This window comes from Cyrtonyx montezumae, unplaced genomic scaffold (assembly GCF_038088225.1).
Source record: "Cyrtonyx montezumae isolate F1298 unplaced genomic scaffold, pur_monq_1.0 scaffold_6, whole genome shotgun sequence".
Taxonomy (NCBI): domain Eukaryota; kingdom Metazoa; phylum Chordata; class Aves; order Galliformes; family Odontophoridae; genus Cyrtonyx; species Cyrtonyx montezumae.
In genome coordinates, this window is record NW_027072067.1 from 8,437,529 (window position 1) to 8,459,562 (window position 22,034).

Sequence of the window (22,034 nt, forward strand, 5' to 3'; positions counted from 1 at the left end):
CCTCAATCCAACACATACCCAGAGTAATAAGGTAATCAACCATACAGTGTCCTATCTGTAATGAACAACAGACATATCTGGATCCATCTCAGAGAGAAAACTTAAGAATGTATCTAAAAGCAATTTGTGTTTTAAGAAATAGGAAGATGCTCCAGCAGTACTTCTACCTATCGTACATTACAGAGCAGTGTATGCTGAGGACAAAATTCTACTGTTTTTAATTCTACACACTTTTATTTACATATATTCCAGCTTAAGGAAACATATATACCCCTTCCCTTCTACAAGCTTCTGCAAAGTAAATCTAGACCTGAACTAGATTAAGTCCTGTTCTCTCATACACAGAGAAACCATCAAACCACCGCTGTTTTGTTCATGTCTAGTTTATAATTTTGTATAAACAAACTACAAACACTAAACTTTCCCACCTCCACTTCCTTTTACGTTCTAATTCATAGCTCCTTTAAAAGCAAATTCAGAAACACAACACAATGGAGACAACCAGTCTGAAATGCTCAGTTCTGCTGCTAAGAGCCCTCCTATCCAGAAACCTTCACAGCAATTCAGAATTCTTTAGCTACGATTTGGCTTACAAAAATAAATACTATTTCTGAGTATATCAGAATCCATACCTCATTTTAAGTTTTCAATTTCAACTGATGAAATATAAAAACATGGCAAAGCATCAGTGTCCTAGTAGAATTATCTGCTATAAAGTATTTGTTCTAACAACAGCAAAGCATGAAGTACTGTCATCCCTAGTTACAATTCTGTGCCACATACAGTCACACACAAATGTTCAGCATGAAGAAGCAATCACTCAGTTGACATTTCCATTTTCCATCTTTCTATTCAATGAACAGGATATGCTTGAAATTTAGACAGCATTTATACATATCAACTGAAAATGCTGATAGAAACTGATAATGAGCTGCTGTCTCAGGGATCAGGTAAAGAAAAAACAACAAAATGTTTATAAAAAGAACTGCATTCTTCCTATACATTCAAAGATCATCTTGCTCACTGCGCTCACGGGAAGACACCCAACGAGTTACAATCAGCTCCTGAAATAAAAAACAGTAACTATTATAGAAGTGAAAAGATGAAAACAATCTCAATGAGATGGTCTTAAGCATTTAGCAGACCAACTTATATGAGGTAACCCCTGAAAACAGATGACTATAGTCATTCCTGATGTGAGCTGGTCTCTTAGGTATTTGACCAGCCTGCCCACAGCAGAGGGATGGTACTCAATGATCTTTAAGGTTCCTTCCAACCCTAGTCATGATTCTATGTTTTTCTTCCTTTGTTTTTAAACATTCATAAACATTACACTCTCCATAATTATCTCATTTTTTCCCCAGGCAAATATTTCACAGTAGTAGCAACTAAAATGTTTAAACAGGATGGAAAGCACTCCTCGTATAGATTTATTTATTTTATTGCAGCCACACATGTACAACAAAAGGCTGCTAAAAAGCAAGCAACAATTCAAGAAGGCTCTCAGGGTAGGTTGTTACAAGTCCAGCAGCCCCAAGGCAAAGTTAACACAGGCAAAGGAGAGAAGTAATTACTCACCTGAACCTTAATTCTTTTCAAACATTCTGGTGTGGCCATCTCTTCTTCAGTCATATTAGATGGTCTAATCAAATAGCATAACATAAGTTCCTGTTGGGAAACAGAAAAAAATACATTAATTTCATCATTTTCTTTCTGTACAGGTTTTAGATTCATTATAAATGCAGATACCAAGTTTGGTACAAGATGTCTTCTGCAAATCAAATCAGAGAAGAGCTGTATAATTTGCATCTCATTTCCCTTATAAAACAGGATCCTGTGTTGAGATAAGCTACAATCATAACAACTGAGAAGCATGATTATGAGAGTAAAAGCGTTATGCATGAGGCTCTATTATAGAAAAAGTTTTTGGAAACTTTTAATTCTACAGCTGAAAACAAAATCCTGGTAGATGGAGAGGGATTTAAAGACAGGACTGGTAAATGGGAAAGAAGTGTCCCTTGTGTCTTTCTACAGTTCTTCACACAATATTTAAAGTTCCTGCAAAGGAGAGAATTTAATAAACTTCTTCCAGATGTTGTGGATATTGACAAATGGAACTTGTTTGCCTGCTAGCAGCTCAGCGTGCTCTTCTGCAGACTCAAAGCAGAAGAATCCCTTTTCCAGCCTCATGCCCAACTCCATGTTCTTTGCAACTAAACTATGTATTTATCATTTCGAAGCTATTTTAAAATAAGTAGCTTATACTATTACCTTAGAAGCATTAACAGTTGTTCTGTTCAAGCCAGACAAGGACATCCAGCTCAGTGGTCTGCGAAGAGAACCTTTAAAATTGTCATCAACTAATTCAGCAATGACAGAGTAACTGGAAAACAAAGCAGATGGGACAATTCACAGGAAGAAAATCATTGTTTTAAGAAAATTGTATAGCTTAAGAATTTGAGCCAAAAAATCAGTGTTAACAGGCCAGCACACAGTAAGCAAGCTAAGATCGTCCTACTTAAGCCTCTTTCCACTAGGCAAGAGGAGAAAAGATCAGATTGCTAGCACGCTGACCCCCCCCCCTACCCTTCTGCTGGTGCTTGGAGTTATTCTCTTACGAATGCCAACCTGATATTTAAAAACAATTTACTATTTAGGTGTTAAACATGACTAACCAAGGAATAAAGACCATTATCATCCCTTAAGAATCATGTTTTTTTCCTTCCAAATTGTCTAAGTTATCCATACTTTCAATACTCAGTATTACTAAATGACGTTCCCAACCGCATTCATCATGAGTGCTAAATATGCTCATTTCAAATTTTAATTTGTAATATTTTACTACTGTCACAAAAATACAGTAAAATAGTTACTTAGTACCTCTTAAAAGAGGCACTTCTGCATTCCCAGTATGAATACGTCTGGTAAAGTATTTTGGGCTAGGAGTATGTGCTTAACTAGTGATGACACTAAATCAGTGTGAGAGAAATGTTCTAATTTGAAACTAAGAAGTTAGCCAAGAACAAAGCTTCAAACCTTGCATGATAGAAGGGAGGGCCCTTTCGATAAAGCACTGAAAAGAAAGAGAAACACCCAAGTTAAATAATCAGTTACTGTCCAAGTTTAATATCTGGGTCCATAAATACTTTCATATGCTTCATAAATTTTAATTACACTAGACAAAACTTCAACACTTTTGAATTTTGCTCAGAATTAAATTGCCCCAATAAGCAAAGGGGAAGAATAGACAGACAATGTGGGAGCATGTCATGGTTTTATGATTTTTGTTATATTATTGATATTCCACATCATGACATGTAGTATATTGGGGGTTAAAGAGTTAATGCTCTAGCTGCGTTCTGGGTATACCTGACCGGGAATCGAACCAGACCAAGAGCATGGTACACCACTGTGAGTTGAGTGCAGTTCTTGAATTACTTAGCAATGGATTATGGACACTTTAGTTCTTTCTGTATGACAAAAAATTCCTACCATTAGCAAACAAGCAATTGCAAGAGATTCTGTTTTTAAAGAAACCTACTCACAGAAGTCAGTTCCATACTTCAGCCCAACCTTGGGGACCCAACCCTTGCTGCGGAAGTAATGATACGCCATGTAAGTAGTTTTAAAACTAGGCTTCACTTCGCTGAACATTTCCCACAGCTTCAAAATAGTTAAGGGCTCCTAAAAGTCACAGACGAAGGCATTAACATGATTATATTAATATTAAAGCACGTACAGAATACTGTGTGTAGTAGAGAGTAAAAGCAAAACATCAAATACCACAGTCCCAACGTGATTAAAATGAACTTCAGAGAACAGAATGAAAAAACCCTAAATGTAAGACAAAAGTGCTGCTTCCATTTACTACTTCTAAACATTTCACAATCAATCCCATAAGGCTCTTGTATAAAAAGAAACCTGATAAATCTTAGACTAGAACCATAGGAAGATAAAAGAGCAACCTACGTGTAGGATTATGCACCGTATTCTTCCCATGCTGCCTCCCCCCATAGTTAGTACCTAAGCTGCAACAAACAACTTTCCCCATTCAGGAAGATCCTGCTTGGCTATATTTTGGCAGCTTTATTTGCCATGATAGACAAAACTTTCAGACCAGTATGTTATAAGCAGAAATGTTATTACTCGTAAGAAAAAAATCCCAATTACTCTGCTTGGTATTTCCTCCTTCAGGATTAAGATGATACAGTACTGTCATATTTGGCAAAATTTGTACAGGTCCAAACAAATGGTATCCCCATTAATCCAGTCTCTTACCTCACCATAATAAATACTTAAACATCCCAGAGCGTACACCAAGAAAAAAGCCTGAAAAAAAAACCCAAAAAGAATAATTTTAACTGGTATCATGACACTTCTTGGAGTTCATATTCCAGGCAAGAACTAAGGCTCATGTTCACTTTATATAGAAATCAAAACAGACCAGTTGCTTGTGAGTTTCTTCTGAAGTTTCTGAATCTATTGAAACGTAAAGGTCATACACAGTACTACAGAAATTATGCACATACTGTTGACTGCTGAAGACACCGTGTTAAAGCTGTGAATTGTATTAAAACTGTGAATATATTGAGAAGGAGCACAATAGAAACAGGATTTATATAAGTGAAGAAGGAAGAATCCTACCCTTCAGAAACATCTATTAACGTGTACTCCATGTGAAACATACCTCTTCCAAACTGAGTTGCAAATATTCAAAAATCCTAAATGGATTTCTTCTGCATACTAGTTTTTCCTTCTTGACAAACTACAACAAAAAAAAGTACTACATTACTAAGATGTTAAACTGGAAAAAATAACAAATTCTTAAGCTTCCAGTGATTATATCTGTTAAAAAAAATAAAAAAAACAATTACATTTTCTTGCTCGTGAGCAGAGTCCTCTTCAGGACATAAGCTACTTTCTTCTTCTTGCACGAGCACATATTCTGGAGCACGTTCTCTTGACTTGGCACTGTTGCATGATTCCTGCTTGGGGCCCTCCTCAGCCTTGCAGCCACAAGGCACATGAAAACCATGCTTCTGGCAGGACACTTGGGCTGTCTCCCTCACATCAGCAGGCTCCTGTTCTTCAGAGCCAAGAGCAACCATGGGATCAGAAGCTGGATCTCCTTCCGTAGAGGCCTTCTGGCAGCCTTCCTTCTGACATTCAGGACTTGAAGTCACTATGTTTCCAGTATCTGTAGAAGACTGCCTGGAAAGTTCTGTACATTCTGCGTTTGGGCCCATTGTGCTGCAGCTATCACCAGCTTGCTCAGCTCCACCCTTCTCCACAAATGGAAACTCTAGAGGCCTAGTGTAACTCTCAAGAATTTTGGTTACAGAGCAGCTATCAAATCCTTGCTCTTGCAAAACGCTCTCAGCCCACTGAACACGACGTTGGTACCTAGTGAACAAGTAAAATAAATGAAAAGTTCCAGTGCTTTACATCCTCTAATTATCACCTTTAAAACAAGCATGCAAAGCTTTGTTAATTTCTGTGGCAACAAGCACTCCTACAGAACGCTAAGCAAGAACCACACCTAGAGAGGACTCCTGTGATGCAGTTCCAAGGAGCAGGAACTTGGAGGAAAAACCACCCTCCCACAGAAGCCTTAGGTGTGAATTCTCTGCAAAAAGATCTCTGAATCAGAGCTTGTGTGATTAAACACTGCAAGCAGGACCCAGTATACAGAGTTCTTATAGACTTCATCTATTACACAGCCAATTACTGAGAGCAGTTATCTTCAACTCATTTCAACTACCTTTGAAACAAAGAGCAGAAACTTTTAAGGAGAAACTGCCTTGAGTTTTAACCAAACAGCCCTCATCTCTGAGGAATAACAGTAATACACGCAGAGAGTTACAAGCTGAAAGCTGTAAATATTTCTTCTAATATTTTTCAGTGAGTTACAATAATCCCAGCTGTTACTTTGTAGTTCTCATTGAAGATCACGTTAATACCCAGTTTAAGACAATAATCTCTCTGTGAAAATTTCAGTCAGCAGAGTACAGTTGTCCTTAGTGGGACAATTCTAGAACAATATTCTTTATTTCCCGAAATTTTAACACATTCATTCGAGATCAAGTAACGTAGCAAAGGCAATTAAACATAATTTTGAAGCATCAACACCAGAGAAATCCTTTCTGAAATCTCTTAAAGCTACCTAATTCAGTGCAGTACTTGTTACAAAAAAGACTTCTCCATGCTCTACGAGGACTGGCAGTTACTGACCTCTGCTGAGACAGGCCACTCCATACTCCCACACCAACACCATGACCCTTCCACTAATGCCCAGCTGCATTTGCTGACACACTCACAGCTCCACACAGCAGCGTTTCTGCAAGCAGTAGCTAATGCCACTACCTACTGTTTGTTTGTTTTATCTAAAGTTGAGGACCAAAGAAGCAAACACAGCCATTAACATGCACTCTCCATGGGTACTTCATGCACTAAGTGAAACAAAATAAATATGAGCTCCAATACCCCACTTTGTTAAATGCACAAACTAGCAAGATTAAAAGAGAATACAGAAAAATAGTAAAACATGTGCATAGTATAAAAATTAAGAGCTGCTTCAGCCCACTCTATATTAATTCAAAAAAGAAATGGGAAAGCTTTTCAATAGCCTACCCCAGAAACATCTTACTCCCCCTCAGCTGAAGAGCAAGTTTATTATGCTTGACGTTATCAATTCATTACCCACATTCCAACTTGACTTTTATTCAGCAGTGAATAAGGTAACTTTACATGAAAAACCATGCTGAGCTCCACCTAATCTATTTCCAGTCCTCTAAACCTGATTTCTGATGGAAAAGAAACAGAAGTCATCAGCACTGACACAGCCCACAACCTGAAAGCAAGTAAGATAAAACATGAACTAAATTCTCCTGCCTTCCAAAAGAGAAGAAAAAAGTAACATAAGCTGACTTACTTTTTTGATGTAATTATAGGCATGTTTAGGTTGGCACCTGTTATTAAGAGAAAATCATACACTATATCATCAACAAATTTTCATGAGATTTTGATCACTGAGATAATTACTCATGTTTTAGAATCCATGCCATTTTGGTCATACATGCATTGGTTAAGGACACAAGAGAACTAGATATGGTGTAGAGGTAACAAAGGTAAAGTAGTCTGCAAAAGATCAGCTTAACATCCTGCTCTCCTCCAGCCTCTACACAGACAATTGCATAAGGATACTGCAAAACTCAGCGATGTCTATAAAATTTACTTGCTGTGAAAAACATGGATAAAGCATGACAGCCTCTTAAATGAGCCAAGAGCATCCCAGACATAACTAGCTATTAGCAGACTAAAAACATTCACATATCCTTCCCTTATGATTCATGGACACTAAAACTATGGTTTAAAGCTAAGAAAAACTTAACAGCTATTGGCAGAAAAGTCTACAGATGACACCTTTACTTAGCACAGTTCCTGAACAATAACTCAGTGGTGACTAGAAGGATGTATGGAGGGATAACTACACACTTGTTTTTCCTAGGAGTCCTGTACTGGTCATTATCAGTGACAAGATATGGAAACAGATCGATCCTTGATCCAGCACCACAGACTATCAAGTGGGTGTGCAATTTAGAGACACATATTCAGTGAGTGAAATCACAAAACCACAGAATGTCAGGGACTGGCAGGGATCTCAAAAGATCATCTAATCCAACCAAAAATCTAGAAATCTTTTGATTATTATTAGTGAAAAGAAGTACAAATGGGCACAGCTTACCTTGCCATTTGGAAACCAGGGAAGGATCAGAAATGCTGTACACTGGTCGACTTCTTGAAAGAATGCCTTTTCCAAAATAGCCCTTCAAAGAAAAGGAAAAATCCTCATTTTATCATCAGATGGAAGAAAACTTATTTCCAAACTACAAAACGTTTATTGCCTTCGTCTGCTGACAAAAATAACTGAAATCTTGCAGCTTTTAACCCCAGCCTGTTGTTTAACTTCTGAAAACTAATCTAATATTTAATGTTTGCACTTGAAAATTTAATTAGAAGAATGTTGGGCCTTTCTCCTCAGTTTTTAATATTTGTTAGGCAATGTCCCTGAGCCTCAGAAAGCAGAGGCAGAAGCACACTGTGCCAAAGCATAAGGAGAGCAGAGGGATACGGTTATTGCCTAAGATTGGGGATGAAGTGGTCCTCAGCCACGAGGCCAAACACAGCTTCCTTTACTCAATAAGCATCTTCAGTGAAATCTAAAGTTACAAGGTTTCATAGGTACTTATAAAACCTCAATATTCCAATCTCCTGCCCCTTAGAACAGAATGCTTCTGCAAGGCTGCTCACAATGTTGATAACGTGAAGAAAGATAACAGTCACAAAGTCTCGCTGCACTTTTTGCTTGTGTTTTTTTTTTCCTCCTCATGTCACTTCACTCCAATACTTATTTTTCGGGATGAGAACGAAATAATTTCACACATTCGATACCGAATGCGCTTTGTACACGTGTCAGAAGGCACGGCGGCCTCGTGGTGGCTAACGGGAGCGAAAGGTACCGGCGGGCAGAGCTGCCGCAGCGGCGGCGGGCAGCACCTTGTTGTACAGCTGGTCCATGTCCTCGGGGCTCCTCACCACAACGCTGTTGTTGACCAAGTCAGCCCGGCACATCCTGAAATCCCCCTCACCGGCACCCACGGGGAAGGGCGCCTGGTAGCACTCAAACACCCTTCTTTTCCTCCTCGGGGGATGGAAAGCGGCTTCGGCCATCTCCTGCACCTAACGAGCGGACACAGGGCGCGTTCAACGCTCGTTAACGTTCAGCCACGTCCGTCCCAGCGCCCCCCCCCCCCCCCCCACCCGACGGACGAGGCCCGGGCCGGCAGCGCGCCGCCGCACCCCAGCGACCACCCACGCGGCACCGCCCCGCCCGGCGCCGGCAGTCCCGCCCGGGGCGAGACGTCGCGAACCGGGCGGGGAGCGGAGCGCCGAGCAGCGGCCGGCCCGGCCCCGTCACCGTAGCGACCGCACGCACCCGTCAAACGCCGCCGCTGTACAACGAGGCCAAGCGCGGCGCCGTCACGAGACTCCGCCTCCAGGCTGCTGCGCCTGCGCGCCAGCGGTGCTGGCGGCGGATGCGGGCGCGTGGGGGCGCTGCGCCCTGAGGCGGCAGTGGCTGCGGGCGGGGGGCGGTGCTTCGGCGGCCCGGCTGAGAAGTCCGCCCGGGTGGCGGCGGTTAGTGAGTGCCCTGGCGGTACGCTGTAGTGCTGCTGTGACTCGTATTTGTTTCTTACTGAGGTCTGCTTTACGCGCTGCCTGAGAAGTGCGCTTTCTATTTGAGCACCGATTGATCCGCAGAGGACCATGTTATGCTCTTGTCTCCAATGGCAGTGCGCACAGAGCTGCGGGTTCGCTCTCAGAGCTGCAGGAGCTGTGTGTTAAAGCGTTGTAGCTCACAACATGAAAATAAGCAAGTTTCAGAAATGTCACTTGTCTTCAGAATTGCTGATAAATTTTTCAAATCAAGTTGTTTTTAAATGAAATCAGAGTTTTATCTAGCAGAGAGAAGTCTGTATTCTCCCACTGTGAGACAAAATGCTGTGAGACATATGTTACAGCAACAAATAGACAAAACACCAAAAAGCTATAGGTCAGTTGCTTTCTTCCACATCTCGTTATCTTCATTCAGCCTTGAAAGGAAACCACAGCCTATGTCATTCAGTCAGTTAAGTAAATCACACTCATTTCATCAAGTGAATATGCAGAATTCGTATCTGTTCCCATTTCTTTTTCTGATTATAAGTTCAAATTGTTCTTCAACCAGAAAAATTGCTATCTCAAGGACAGGATCACTTTAAGATGAGTCATCACAATATATGGAATTATTTTAGAATATCAGCAATTGTACAGACACTTTCGCAGATGTCTGGATTTCCCTTTTTATGATGAGACAGCAGATGACAGAGCAGTAGCGAGATGACTGGGCAGGTCTCTGGAAAGGAGACACTGAGGATTACAGTGAATCACAAGTTGGGAGTCAGTCAGAATGTGAAAAAGGGTATCCTTGTGGTGTTTGCATACAGGAGTGCAATAGCCAAGGCATGAAGTAAACAAGCAGTTCTTTTACTGAGAACCTGAACTGAATTAAGTGTGTCCACTTTGAAGAGCAGGTCGTGATAAATGTAGAGCAATTGGACAGAGTCAAGAAGAGAGAGACAAGAATGACATGAAGAAAGACTGAAATGACTCAGCTTAGAAAACATAAAATGTACAAAATAGGCCATTACAGAGAGGGAGATGCTTTTGTTTTATTTCCATTAGTGGGAATTTTAGCAGCAGTCCAGTTGATTATTTTTCAGAAGCAGTTAAAGTTGATCCTGCCTTGAGGCAAGGGATGGCACTAAAAAACCAAAGATGACTTTTGTGGCAGTTTGCAGGATTTACCCTTCCTGCATTTCTGATAACCCTGTACTGCCCTAAGGAGGCTGAAAGCCTGCACTAATTTGTTAAATCCATTTCTGTTTTGTGGTCTTTTGGTTTAGTAATGTCTTCATGAGAATAAACTTTCATGTTGTCTGTGGCTGATTCACTGCTTCTGATGCAGGGCACTCCATCAGTTACCATTTCTTGATACTCAGCTTAATTATCCCTTTGACTTTATTCAATTTAGGTCCAAACCAATGCCAGCTTTCTGAAAAGTCATATTACAAGTTTGCCTGGAATCATTAGATGACGTACATTCCATGAACACTATGAGAATTCGTATTTAGTAATATTTAAAATATTAATTAATTTTCATGATACGGAGACTCTACTGCCAATAAAATTAAGTTCCATATGCAGGAAAGTGCTGGAGAGTTTTGATAATAAAAGGGGTTGTTTTTGGGGTGTCTGGAGTCTTTTACAAGGAGTTGGGAACCCAGTCCCATCTCAGCCAAAACATGCAGGTGAGGTACTTTTTAAATATGTATTTTACAATGTCAGGCTTATTAGAAGAAATAAAAATCTCAAGCTGTAAAACTATTTGCCTATGTAGCATTCTCTTGCATTTTTTCAAGGAAGTTAGTAATAAAACTGTAAAAGAATGACATATTCTAGTAATATCTTTAGTCAATTTTGGATTCCATACAATACAAAAAACAATTCTGCATATAATCTCACAAAAAAAAATCATAATTTGCGTTTAGATTCATTTCTGTCTCTGGTTTCAACAGGAAGTTCCTTCAAGTTTTTCTTAGCCCATGCTAGCTGTAGTCAAGAGAAACGTTTTGACATGTTCTTAAATAAAGCCCATTTCTTTCTCACAAGGTGATCTGAACAGCAGTTGGGAGGATGGGCTGTTATTTACATTTGCAGTTCCAGTTTCCCCAGATCAACAGAAATTCCCATGGAAATCTTGGTTATATTAACTTTGACAGAGATATGGGACTGTTTTTGGAAACTTTAAATAAATAAATAACAGCAAGGGAATACTTTTTATTTTTTATTAATATGTAATTTTTTAATTTTTTAATTAAAGAAATAAATCAAGGTTAGTTCCTGCTTAGTTTCAGATGGTTTTCACAGGAGACAAAAAAAGAGAAGTCAGACAAATATTGGCCACGCATCAACCCAGTTAGAAATCCCACAACAGCAGAAATCCCAGGGTGGACAGCAATAAGTAGATAGCGTGAGAAAAGAGAACACTAAAATGGATGTGTAACCATCATGATTTTGTATTCTTGGAGATTTAAACACCCTTTAGTGAGGAAGTCCTATGGAACTGTTTGATCCTGCTGGCATTCCATCCCATCAACACATGACCTGAGGGCTCTCTGCAACATTGCAGTATGCAGGGGCACTTTGTGTCCTCATAGCTAGCTCTTGGTTTGTATTGCAAACTTTATGCATTAATGATGGAAACATTAAATTTTCCTCTGCATCAAGTCTTTAAACACCCCTAAAATTATTGTTTTCCTTCTCCCCACTGAAATTAACACGAAAGGTCTGAGCTTGCAATTTCAGGAGTGTTTAAGGGCACTTAGAACCTCTGATTTTCATCCATCCCTTGAGCTCCAGTATCAAATTTATTTACCTCTTGTTTGAGAAACATTTGTTCCTTCATGGGTCATTAGTTTTCCTGCTTCATCAATCACCTAGGTAAGTTAGATGACGCACAGCTTCTATTTTGCCAAGTTCTAACTGTGTCACCTTCACCTCCTGCAAGTGAGCAATTGGCCAATTAGTGAAAGGCAAGAAAAACTCCAGGCTCCAGCAAGGCAATCAATAAAAGGCCATTTCATTTTCTGTATTTCCATAGGAAGGAAAACTGTAATAATTACACGTCTCCACTAGATGTCCATATTTCAGCAATTTTCAGTCATAACTTCAAGGAACATGGTTGCCTTGTACAAAATACATACAAAGTGCTGTGCTCCACTGAAAGATGTAAAGATAGACTTTAATGCTAGTGAAGTTGTATTTCTGTTTCACCACCCCAGCTTGGTTTCTAGTTTTCCTATACACAGTTCTGTTTTTGCCTTCAGGTGCTTGCAGTTGCCCAAACCAGTAGCTCAGATTTTTAGCTATGCCTGAATAATTGTTAAGAAGTTACTTTGCTCGTTACATTTATCTTAAATATTGATATCCACTATTTACCTACTTTTCTAATGCATTGGGAAGCACGGCTATGCTTGGGTGGACATGTGTGCTTACTGAGCATATGCTCTTTCTTATTATCATAATTTTAAACCAGCTGTATGTGAACAGGCTTTTGGCCTTGGTATTAATTTACCAAAGATGCTTATCACTGCTCTGGCTGGACAAGGGACCATTATGGCAACTGTGAACAGCAGCATCTGCACTTCATTTCCAGTATGTGCTCATCTCCTGCCAAAGCAGTGAGTGCAGTGCTCATGGAAAGCACCAGGCTACAGCTCCAAACATCTCTTTGCATGAGCTGGCAGAGAGAATCTCTGTCATCACTCATTTGCCTCAGCATTATCTTGAGAGTTGCCTTGTTGTGCCAAATTGGTAACATTTTTACTCACTTCTCAGGTGACCTGTATTACTGCAAACATAGGTACCTGTTTATATCCTCTGAAATATCTTTGTGGTTTGTATGCCCATGCATACAATAATTAACAATAATTCAGAGGCTGAAAATTTAATTCAAATACTAGGTACTTCCTAGAAGCTGAAATGACAGCGTTGAGATTTCAGTTTATCCTGAGCTGGATTCCATTCTAGGGATAACCCAGAAGAGAGACATTTTCACTATTTTTCTTCTTCAGGTTTCCCATGCATTTTCAGTTATATTAAACGTAAGGATAGTATGGAATTTAGAGAACACTGTGTATCAGAACATCCAAAGACAGAACTTTCCAAACCCACTGCAAGCTAGGCACTACAAATTTACAGTTTATGTAAATATGGATATAACATCTAAAGTTAAATTTGTCTCCAACACTTCTACTTCATTTACAGTATTAAGGAATGTGAAATATGCCTCAAAGTTCATTCTAAATCTTTTATTATAAAACAAAATTTGGTGTCACTCTTTTTAGTATCAACACTCTCTGACCCAGGAGCATGCTTTAACATGGCTGTCTGCCTTTAAGTACACAAATAATCCCATTGGGATTCAGATATTATCTGAAACGCATCTCAAAGCTCGTCCTAAATGCTGTCTAGGTTCCTATGTCATAACTGAAAAGAGGACAAAACAACAAGTAAATCTGGAGAAATTCCTAAATCATCACATTTTTAAGAATTGAAATAAACCAAATAAATCAATTTGTTGCCAGAAGTATTTATGTTTTTAAATACAAAATGACAGAACATCCTCTTATGGAATATATCCCAATTTGGAATGTTTACTTTCCGTTTGTTTAATAACAGGAAAAGGTTTGTAGCTCTTTTGTTGAGTTTTTCATGTCAGCATCTTCATATACCTATGGTATTCTTAAAACTTTTACCAGGAAAAAAAACAAAAAACAGTGCCATGGCCTATACTGGGAAATGTTCTGTTTATTTTAGATGCATTTATGAGCACACAAAGGCAAACAATTGCCTATCATAAACTGAGTGAGCAACTGGTAATGGCTTAGTATCTCATTTGTACTTCTTTGTATAGTTCCTTGGCTCATTTGTCCCTGCCCTTCCTGTGTTCTGTTAATTACCTCTCCCTGTACCTTTTGAACTCAAGTGTAGATTAAATCCCGTTTTTTTTTTTTCTTTTTCATTTCCCCATTACCTGCTGGGCTCTGCTTCTTTGGTAGCTCAGCCATAGGGAATATTGGGCTAAAGGTTTACCATACAGCTGTTACTGGATCTACAGGACAGGGCTTGTCACAATCATGAAGTGAAACCAAAAGAAGGGATGCTGTTAAAGTACATTGCTCTTAGATGAGACTCTGGAAGAAAGCATGGCAAATGGCTTTCAAGTATCTCTGCACTTCTGTAAGAAGTACTTCAGCCTATTTTGGCCTTGCCTAATCTATGGTGGCATGTTCTATGGTAGCAACAGAAGCAACTACAGCAAATTTTGGCCTAACTATGTTAAAAACATAGGATATTTCTGCTGCTGTAGTACCGGTCAAGCTATACCAAATATGCTAGTTCTGTTCACACAGCTGTCACATGAGGTAGACTTTTGTGAACAAGTAAGGAACAAACAGCTTATTTCTCTACGATTATAACTATGGGCACAATAGAGTTTGAAATCCAGGTTTTAGATTTAAAAAAAAAAAAGTAAAAAAAGTGAAAACGCAAGTTTTAGAGGTAAATACCAGGCTCTGACAGGCTGCACTGATCATATGTGCTTCCTGATCACTGTTACTATAGTGAGATTGAGCAAAAAACTGGAAGGATCATCAGCACTGCTTTAAAAATGCTGTTGATCTGAAATAATTTACCAGTAGTATGTTCGTTTGTGAAACACATTCTATAATTCAGATGACTGAGTCTGATTACAGCTAGAATGGGTAAAGCAATCACAGGCCTTTAAAACTGCTTAAATTGCTTACATATGCATGCTGCTTCAACTAAAGCAGAAATCTTTATAGCAAGATACTAAGTCTACTGAGTGGAATAAGAAGGTCTCTGTAAGCAAGACTAGTTTGGAAATCTCAGTGCAAATTGGAAGAAGAAGGTCCAGAAAGACTTTCTACATTATGTTATGAGTTGAAAATATGAGCACGTTAACTCTGATCATAGAATCATAGAAGGTTGGAAAGGACCTAAGATCATCTAGTCCAACTGTCCACCTACCACCCCACCAATACTGCCCTCTAAACCATATCCCTAAGTACGATGTTTATCCTTTGCTTAAACACCTCCGGGGGTGGTGAGTCCAACAGCACCCTGGGCAATCTGCTCCTGTGTCTGACCACTCCATAAAAAAATAAATTCTTCCTAATATCTAACCAGAACCTCCCCTGGCACAGCTTGAGGCCATTCTCTCTTGTTCTATTGCTGTTACCTGGGAGAAGAGGCTGACCTCCACCTCACCACAACCTCCTTTCAGTTGTAAAGAGCAATAAGGTCTCCCATGAGCCTCCTCCAGTCTAAGCAATCCCAGTTCCCTCAGCTACTCCTTGTAAGGCTTGTGTCCCAGACCCCTCACAGCTTTGTTGCCCTTCTCTGAACATGCTCCAGGCCCTCTTGTAGTGACAGGCCCAAAACTGAACACAGTACCCAAGGTGTGGCCTTACCACAGCTGAGTACAGAAGGATGACCACTTCTGTGCTCCTGCTAGCAGCACTATTTCTGATACAAGTCAGGATGCTATTGGCCTTCTTGGCCACCTGGGCACTCTGCTGGCTCACGTGCACCATTCCAGCCAATCTGCCGCAACCCTGAAGCATTGCCTGGGGTTGTTGTGGCCAAAGTGCAGGACCCAACACTTGTTCTTGTTGAACTTCATCCTGCTGGCCTCAGCCCAGCTATCCAGCCTGTCCAGATTCCTCTGCACAGCCTTCTTACCCCCAGGCAGAGCTACTCTTCTCCCCAGCTTGATGTCATCTGAGAGGGGACAGAGCCAGACTGAGAGGGAACCTGATCCAGGTTTATACATATCTAAGGGGGACAAAGCGGTGAGGCCAGACTCTTTTCAGCAGTGTGTGGAGACAGGACAAGGGGGAACGGACAGAAACTGCAGCACAGGAGGTTCCGTATGAATGTGTGCAAGAACTTCTTTACGGTGAGGGTGACGGAGCACTGGCACAGGCTGCACAGGGGGGTTGTGGAGTCTCCTTCTCTGGAGATATTCAAGACCCACCTGGACGCCTACCTGTGCGACCTGGTGTAGGGAACTGCTTTGGCAGGGGGGTTGGGCTTGATGATCTCTTGAGGTCCCTTCCAACTCCTATGATTCTATGATTCTGTGATCTGCAGAGTTACTGAGGATGTGCTCAATTCCCTCATCTAAATAATCAATAAAGATATTAAAAAGAATGGGCTGAAATACTGACCCTTGGGGAACACCACTTGTGACCTATCACCAGCTGTATTTAACTCCACTCACCATTATTCTCTGGGCCCAGGCATCTAGCAAGTTTTTTGCTCAGCAAAGAGTGTACCTGTCCAAGCCACAGACTGACAGATTCTCCAGGAGAATACAGTATGAGACAGTGTCAAAGGCTTTGCTGAAGTCTACATAGATTTTGTCAGCAGCATTTCTGTCATCCACCAAGGTCAAATGGTCATAGAAGGAGATCAAGTTGGTTAAGCAGTACCTGACTTTCATGAACTCATGTTGGCTGTCCCTGATCCCCTGGTTGTCCTAAGCATGCTGTGTGATTGTAATCATGGTCACTGAAATAGGTGACTGTGTTAATATGAACATAGTAGTAAGATTTTATTAACAAAATGAGCAAATTAAGTGGCAAGAACAGGACAGAACTAGCTATCAGGCTTTTTTGAACAGTCAATGGCACTTCAAATCTCAGAGAATGTATGATAGATTGAAAATGATCTCTGCTAATTTTTTGAAAGAGGGCTATTTTATGTTTCATTTGAAACGTAGGAGGATGAACTAATACAGAAGCTGTGATATTGCAGAATAATTCGCTTTCATTGCTCAAAATGCAGGTTTTTCACCTTGGAATAAATAAAATTAGTAACTTTTAGAACTATTCCAAAGTAAAAAGAGGAGACTAAGCACTTTATTTTTATTATTATGTAACTGAGCTATTATCCAAGCCCACACTCGAAGCTGACCTTGGTGTATTTAACTCAAGGCTAAACTGGAGTGCTTGGTCTTCACTGTGCTTTTACCTCAAGATTGCTTTTGCATATAAGCTACCACAAAGTGAAAACTGAAGCATTTTCAGTAACCTAGTTAAGCCCTGACTGCATGCTTCTACAAGGTAATTTTAAAATAAAATTTATACCAAGCTACAAGTCTTCTGCTCTCACTCATTATATGTAAATCCAGAACAGATGTGCAAGCAGCCAAAGTGATATAGGCAGCTGCATTTGAACAGCAACAATCTTGTCATTACAATGCAGAACCAAACCTATGCATCCAGTGTGTAAAGCTTGTTTCCCACAGCATTTCTTACACTTTTTCCCTAATAATAGCAGAAACTGTGTGTGTAATCCACTGATTTAAAATGCATGGCTTTCATAATTATTTTTTTTTTCATTTAATATATGTAATTTTCATTTCATTATCTCCTGAAGCATTAGAGAAAAATGAGGGATATTTGAATTGCTTAACACCTTCAACCTGTCACAGATGGAAAGCTCCTCCTATGGATGAATATGTTCCATTCATTGTATTATGCCCACAGAGTCCCACAGGAGAATCACAATTCAGCAAAATGCTTTTAAGGAGCTGCATTAGGTATTTGGATCTTGGACTGGGAAAATCACATGTAACCAGAGACCACCCTGATGAACATGCCCATGAGAGGGCTCATGTGTGTGCTTCCTAAAGTAACTGAAGTCTGAAACAACTTATATATTGTAGATATGATTGTATGAATTTAATATATAGAATGCCAGGAACAGTGGGAAAAACGTCCAGGTTTGCTATATTATTGTCCACTCTGGTGGACACAGAATCAATATAGGCTGTTACATAGAATTTAGTCATTTGTGGAATGATTAGAGAAAAAGTTTCATTAAACAGTCTCCAAGACGTGTATTTCATATTTGCCTTTTGCTTATATCTGTATTACCTGGAAGTTGTTGTCAGGGTGTAGCTGCAATTTTGGAGCCTAATTCTAGAGCCATATAAGGAAATATTCATTATGTTCCACAGACCACAGCCATGGAATGACATCTGAACTTTACTACCCACATTACTGATGGCTGCATGTGCTATGTTCTTTGCCTATTCTGGCAGTCACCTGGTTTACTAGGCCAGTCTTCCTGGCCACTGATATCCCCAAGTGACGTCCTCCTTCCCTTTTTGATAAGATACACATTTCTGTGCTTACTTCTGAAGAATGTTACAGTTTAAGGCATGCATGCTTTTCCTTGTTATTTTATCACATTCTAGAGGCTTGTGATACCTTTTGTATGTGTGTGTGTGAAAACTGCTTTAGTTTTCATTTCACTTTGAGGTGTAATCTCCAATTGGTATTTCTTAATGGTACAACCAACCAAGGTTTATTAACCTTTTGAAAAACAAATTCTTCTATAACTTCTAAATTGTGGCAGAAACACCTACCTTTTTCTATCACAGTAATATCCCCAGAACCTTAATGTTCATCACTTACTGAGTTTATAATAGCTAGCTGGTTCTTGTCTTGGGTAAGGTTTAACGTTTTCTAAGGCAGGGATTGTTACAGCTGCAAAGTAAAATCTTGTTCCTCTTTGAAACCCTGGCACTGCTTTAATGCAAATGTTATGGCAATGTGGATAATTCTATGAAGCAGAAGTTACTCAGTGGAAAGTCTCTCAGGCCTAAAATTAGCAAAACTTTTGTAAAGTTCGTATTACTAATCTATAGAGTTTATAACAAAGGTGTTGAAATCACTTACGCTTTTGCTGACTCACTTCCCTCATGGGACCTCTGATGACCTCAGAAATACCCTCGCAGAAGTTCAGGGCACATAGTTGCCATCTGTAATATAAAGAACATACTGAACTCTTAGCTCTAGTTCACCTTAAAACTTTTGCTTAATATACCTTACTGCACTGCAAAAACAAGTCTATTTCAAATGCCATTTTCTTTTATAATATGTTCTGACTCAGATGCTAAGCAAGTATGGTATTTACAAAATATCCGTATCACCGTGAATTTATCTTGCCAAGAGAAGTTAAATGGTTACATATTAAAAAAGATTTTATAAGCATGATATGGCACAGTAAACATTAGTAAAAGCTGTTCTAAAACTATTTCTGTCTTTTGTTGAGAAACAAGTTATTGAAGCTTGAAGGGGAAGATTGCTTAGTAAAAGGAAGGAGAATTAAACATACTGAGGTTTTAAAGGAACTCATAATTGCTGATCAAGTTATTTCTGTAAAAAAGCAACTAATGTTTTCTTTTTTTTAATTCTTGTATCAGACCCGACTGCCAGTAAATGATTTTCTTTACTGTGGGAAGAGGTTTATTTTTAGTCACAAGAACAATATAAAGACAGCAGATTGAAAATCAAGGCGTCTGCTTGCTAAACAAATCACCACACACTCGGCCTCTCGCTGTCAACTCGTTCATCTCACTGTGGCTCAGCTTAACCTTCTGTTAGAAACAACTTTCCAGTAGCCATCTGACAAGCTAATGACTGTCTTTAATCCAAGTCCCAGTTCTCAGCTTCCTGCAAGCATCTTTCAGTTTTTAGCTTCATGCCTCATAACTTTAGTGGGATTGAATTTTGCAGCATGTTGAGACTCAGAGTGGTGTTGGAATTTCGTCTTCTTGTCTGTGAGTTTATATGTGAATTCCAAACCATGTCTGCAACCGTTATTATTCTCTTTTGGAAGACTGATGTGTGGTGAGCACTATAACAATAGTGCACTTTTATAGCAAAACTATCACTCAGTATATAATAGATACAAAACTAATCTTCTTTTATCAAATATTTAATATCTCCAGATGGCAACCTGATAACAAGCTGATAAAATAACTATATTTTTTAGATGCCTGCTGGTCTATTCATGCAATTCTTCTGTTCAAGTTATCGCTCAGTTACTTTATTATAAATTGTGACATCTAGGAGATCTGCTTTTTAAAAGAATGATTTTCCTTTGCTCTTGAGAGTATTTCTTTCCACCAGTGCTGTTTACTGAGCTACAGTTTGTGCTGAGATAACGCTTTTTCTTTCTGTTACCATATTGTTGAATCAATGAATCAACAGAAAATAATTCTAACATAGACAGCATAAAGTGTTCATTACATTATTAAAGAACCAATTATTATTATTATCTAGCTTTCAGAAAAGTTGAAAGACTATATTGGTTAATGCTTGAGAAATTCTCTGATATCCATACACAATCTTTGGTAAATATGCTGTTTGGTTTAAACTAGTGGCAACTCTACTCTAAACACAGATTGCACACAGTTCTTCTTCAGCACAGAGTTGTACTTTGCTCACATCAGCTGACTAATTAAAAAATTGTTTTTTTCACTTCTCCTCATCCAGGAGAATTAACAGGACTCCAGTGAGTGAACTGCTGACTACTGTCAATCCCCCAAAGCTTCAAAAAGAAAATTTTATTGAATTTCAATCAATTAGATCTCCACAAAGTTATTGTAAGTGGCAGGCAGGTCACTGAGGCAACTGTTTGTTGATATGGGGCATAATGTGCATTAACTTGAGGACCTAATTTGACCTCTAGTACTCTACACTTTGAGTGTATATAAGAATTCTGATAAGAATCTTGTGTTCCAGAAACCAGGCTAAATTTTCCAGGCTTGTATAATGGGCAAAAAGCATTTCTGTAGTGTCTCCCATCCTAGCAATAGTTGGAATAATTTCATATGCACATAATTCTATGTGCTTGTTGTTACCAAATACATAACATGACAAAGTTGTATGTATGTGTCAGTCCTTTTACATTTTTTGCTTGCTATGGAAATCATAGAAACACTCATGGATTCTTGCAAAAATCTTAGGATTTGATGGCGCTGGATACTACATATATTAGTTTCAAGATTATCCATTGACAGCCTGATGTCAGCCATGTGTATTAATGGAAAGACTTGGGACTACAAACTATTAACTCAACTCATTGCAAGACTGTAGTGTGATTGCATCAATTCTTGCAATGGGTGTATGAATCCCTTGAGTCAACACTGTCTGATTAAAAAAATAACTTGTGGTTGGATTTGAATACTTGCAATAAATAAAACAGCAACTGACTATTATGCAAGGCCTATATAGTCCCCATGGACTTTCACAAGGATGCCACATTTCTGACACCTTTCCAGCAGGCTTAGAGGCTTCATGGTCTAAGCAAGACAAGATGCTATACTACACATCTGAATACTAGGTCCTATTCCACATTCTGACATGCAGTTGGGAAAAAACACCTCAGTCACTCGCTGCCCTTATTTGCAAAACAGAATGAAGGCACTTACATACTTACATTGATGTTAACAGAGAGCTGTTATTCACACAGATAATTTCTCATAATTCCTTTAAACATCATTATAAAATGATTATGTATTCATAGGAATAGTAATATCTATCTAAATGCAAATTTACTCCTTCATCCTATAAAGTATCTATAATGCATATTTAAAATGTCCATCAACCTTCTTACTCCATAAGGAATATTCTGGTCTCAAAGGGAAGCTATAGGAATTTGAAAAAGCTTTCTAGAGCATGCTTAGAATCTGCATGGAAGTGGTGGCAAATTGAAAAGATCCCAAAAATATGGATTGAAATAAAACTGATGGTAAGGAGAGAATTAATTGTTCATTCATCCCTACAGCTCTGAGCCAGCAGCAGTGGCAGCAGACCAGATTCTGAAACACAGAAAAGGTAACCCTGTGCCATCTGATAAAATGGGGATCTTGCACTTATTCATATCACATCAGTTCTAGAGAGTCTGAGTACCATTAATTATTTATTTCAGTGCAGAATTACTGTACCAATAAAACAGGGCAAATATCGATACAGAATGAATTTTTTGCTTCT

The 22,034-nt window shown here is 39.2% G+C and overlaps 2 protein-coding genes across 4 annotated transcripts in view; one reads left to right on the forward strand and one right to left on the reverse strand.

Annotated features, from left to right (window-relative positions):
• Positions 1–22,034, forward strand: part of RAB43 (RAB43, member RAS oncogene family) — a 258,462-nt gene that overhangs the window by 164,746 nt on the left and 71,682 nt on the right. The gene's annotated exons all lie outside the window — the stretch shown is intronic.
• On the reverse strand, positions 825–8,730 carry TSEN2 (tRNA splicing endonuclease subunit 2). 2 transcript variants are annotated; one of them, XM_065749849.1, is made up of 11 exons: positions 8,557–8,730; positions 7,745–7,826; positions 6,932–6,968; positions 4,875–5,403; positions 4,688–4,765; positions 4,279–4,329; positions 3,546–3,684; positions 3,037–3,073; positions 2,272–2,383; positions 1,579–1,668; positions 825–1,064 (listed from the first exon to the last, which is right to left on the reverse strand). In XM_065749849.1, exons 1-11 carry the CDS (start codon positions 8,728–8,730, stop codon positions 1,005–1,007), a joined length of 1,389 nt encoding a protein of 462 aa, XP_065605921.1. In that variant the 3' UTR covers positions 825–1,004. The 2 variants fall into 2 exon arrangements, with proteins under 2 accessions (XP_065605921.1, XP_065605920.1); XM_065749848.1 differs by lacking the exon at positions 825–1,064 and having other exon boundaries at positions 1,276–1,668.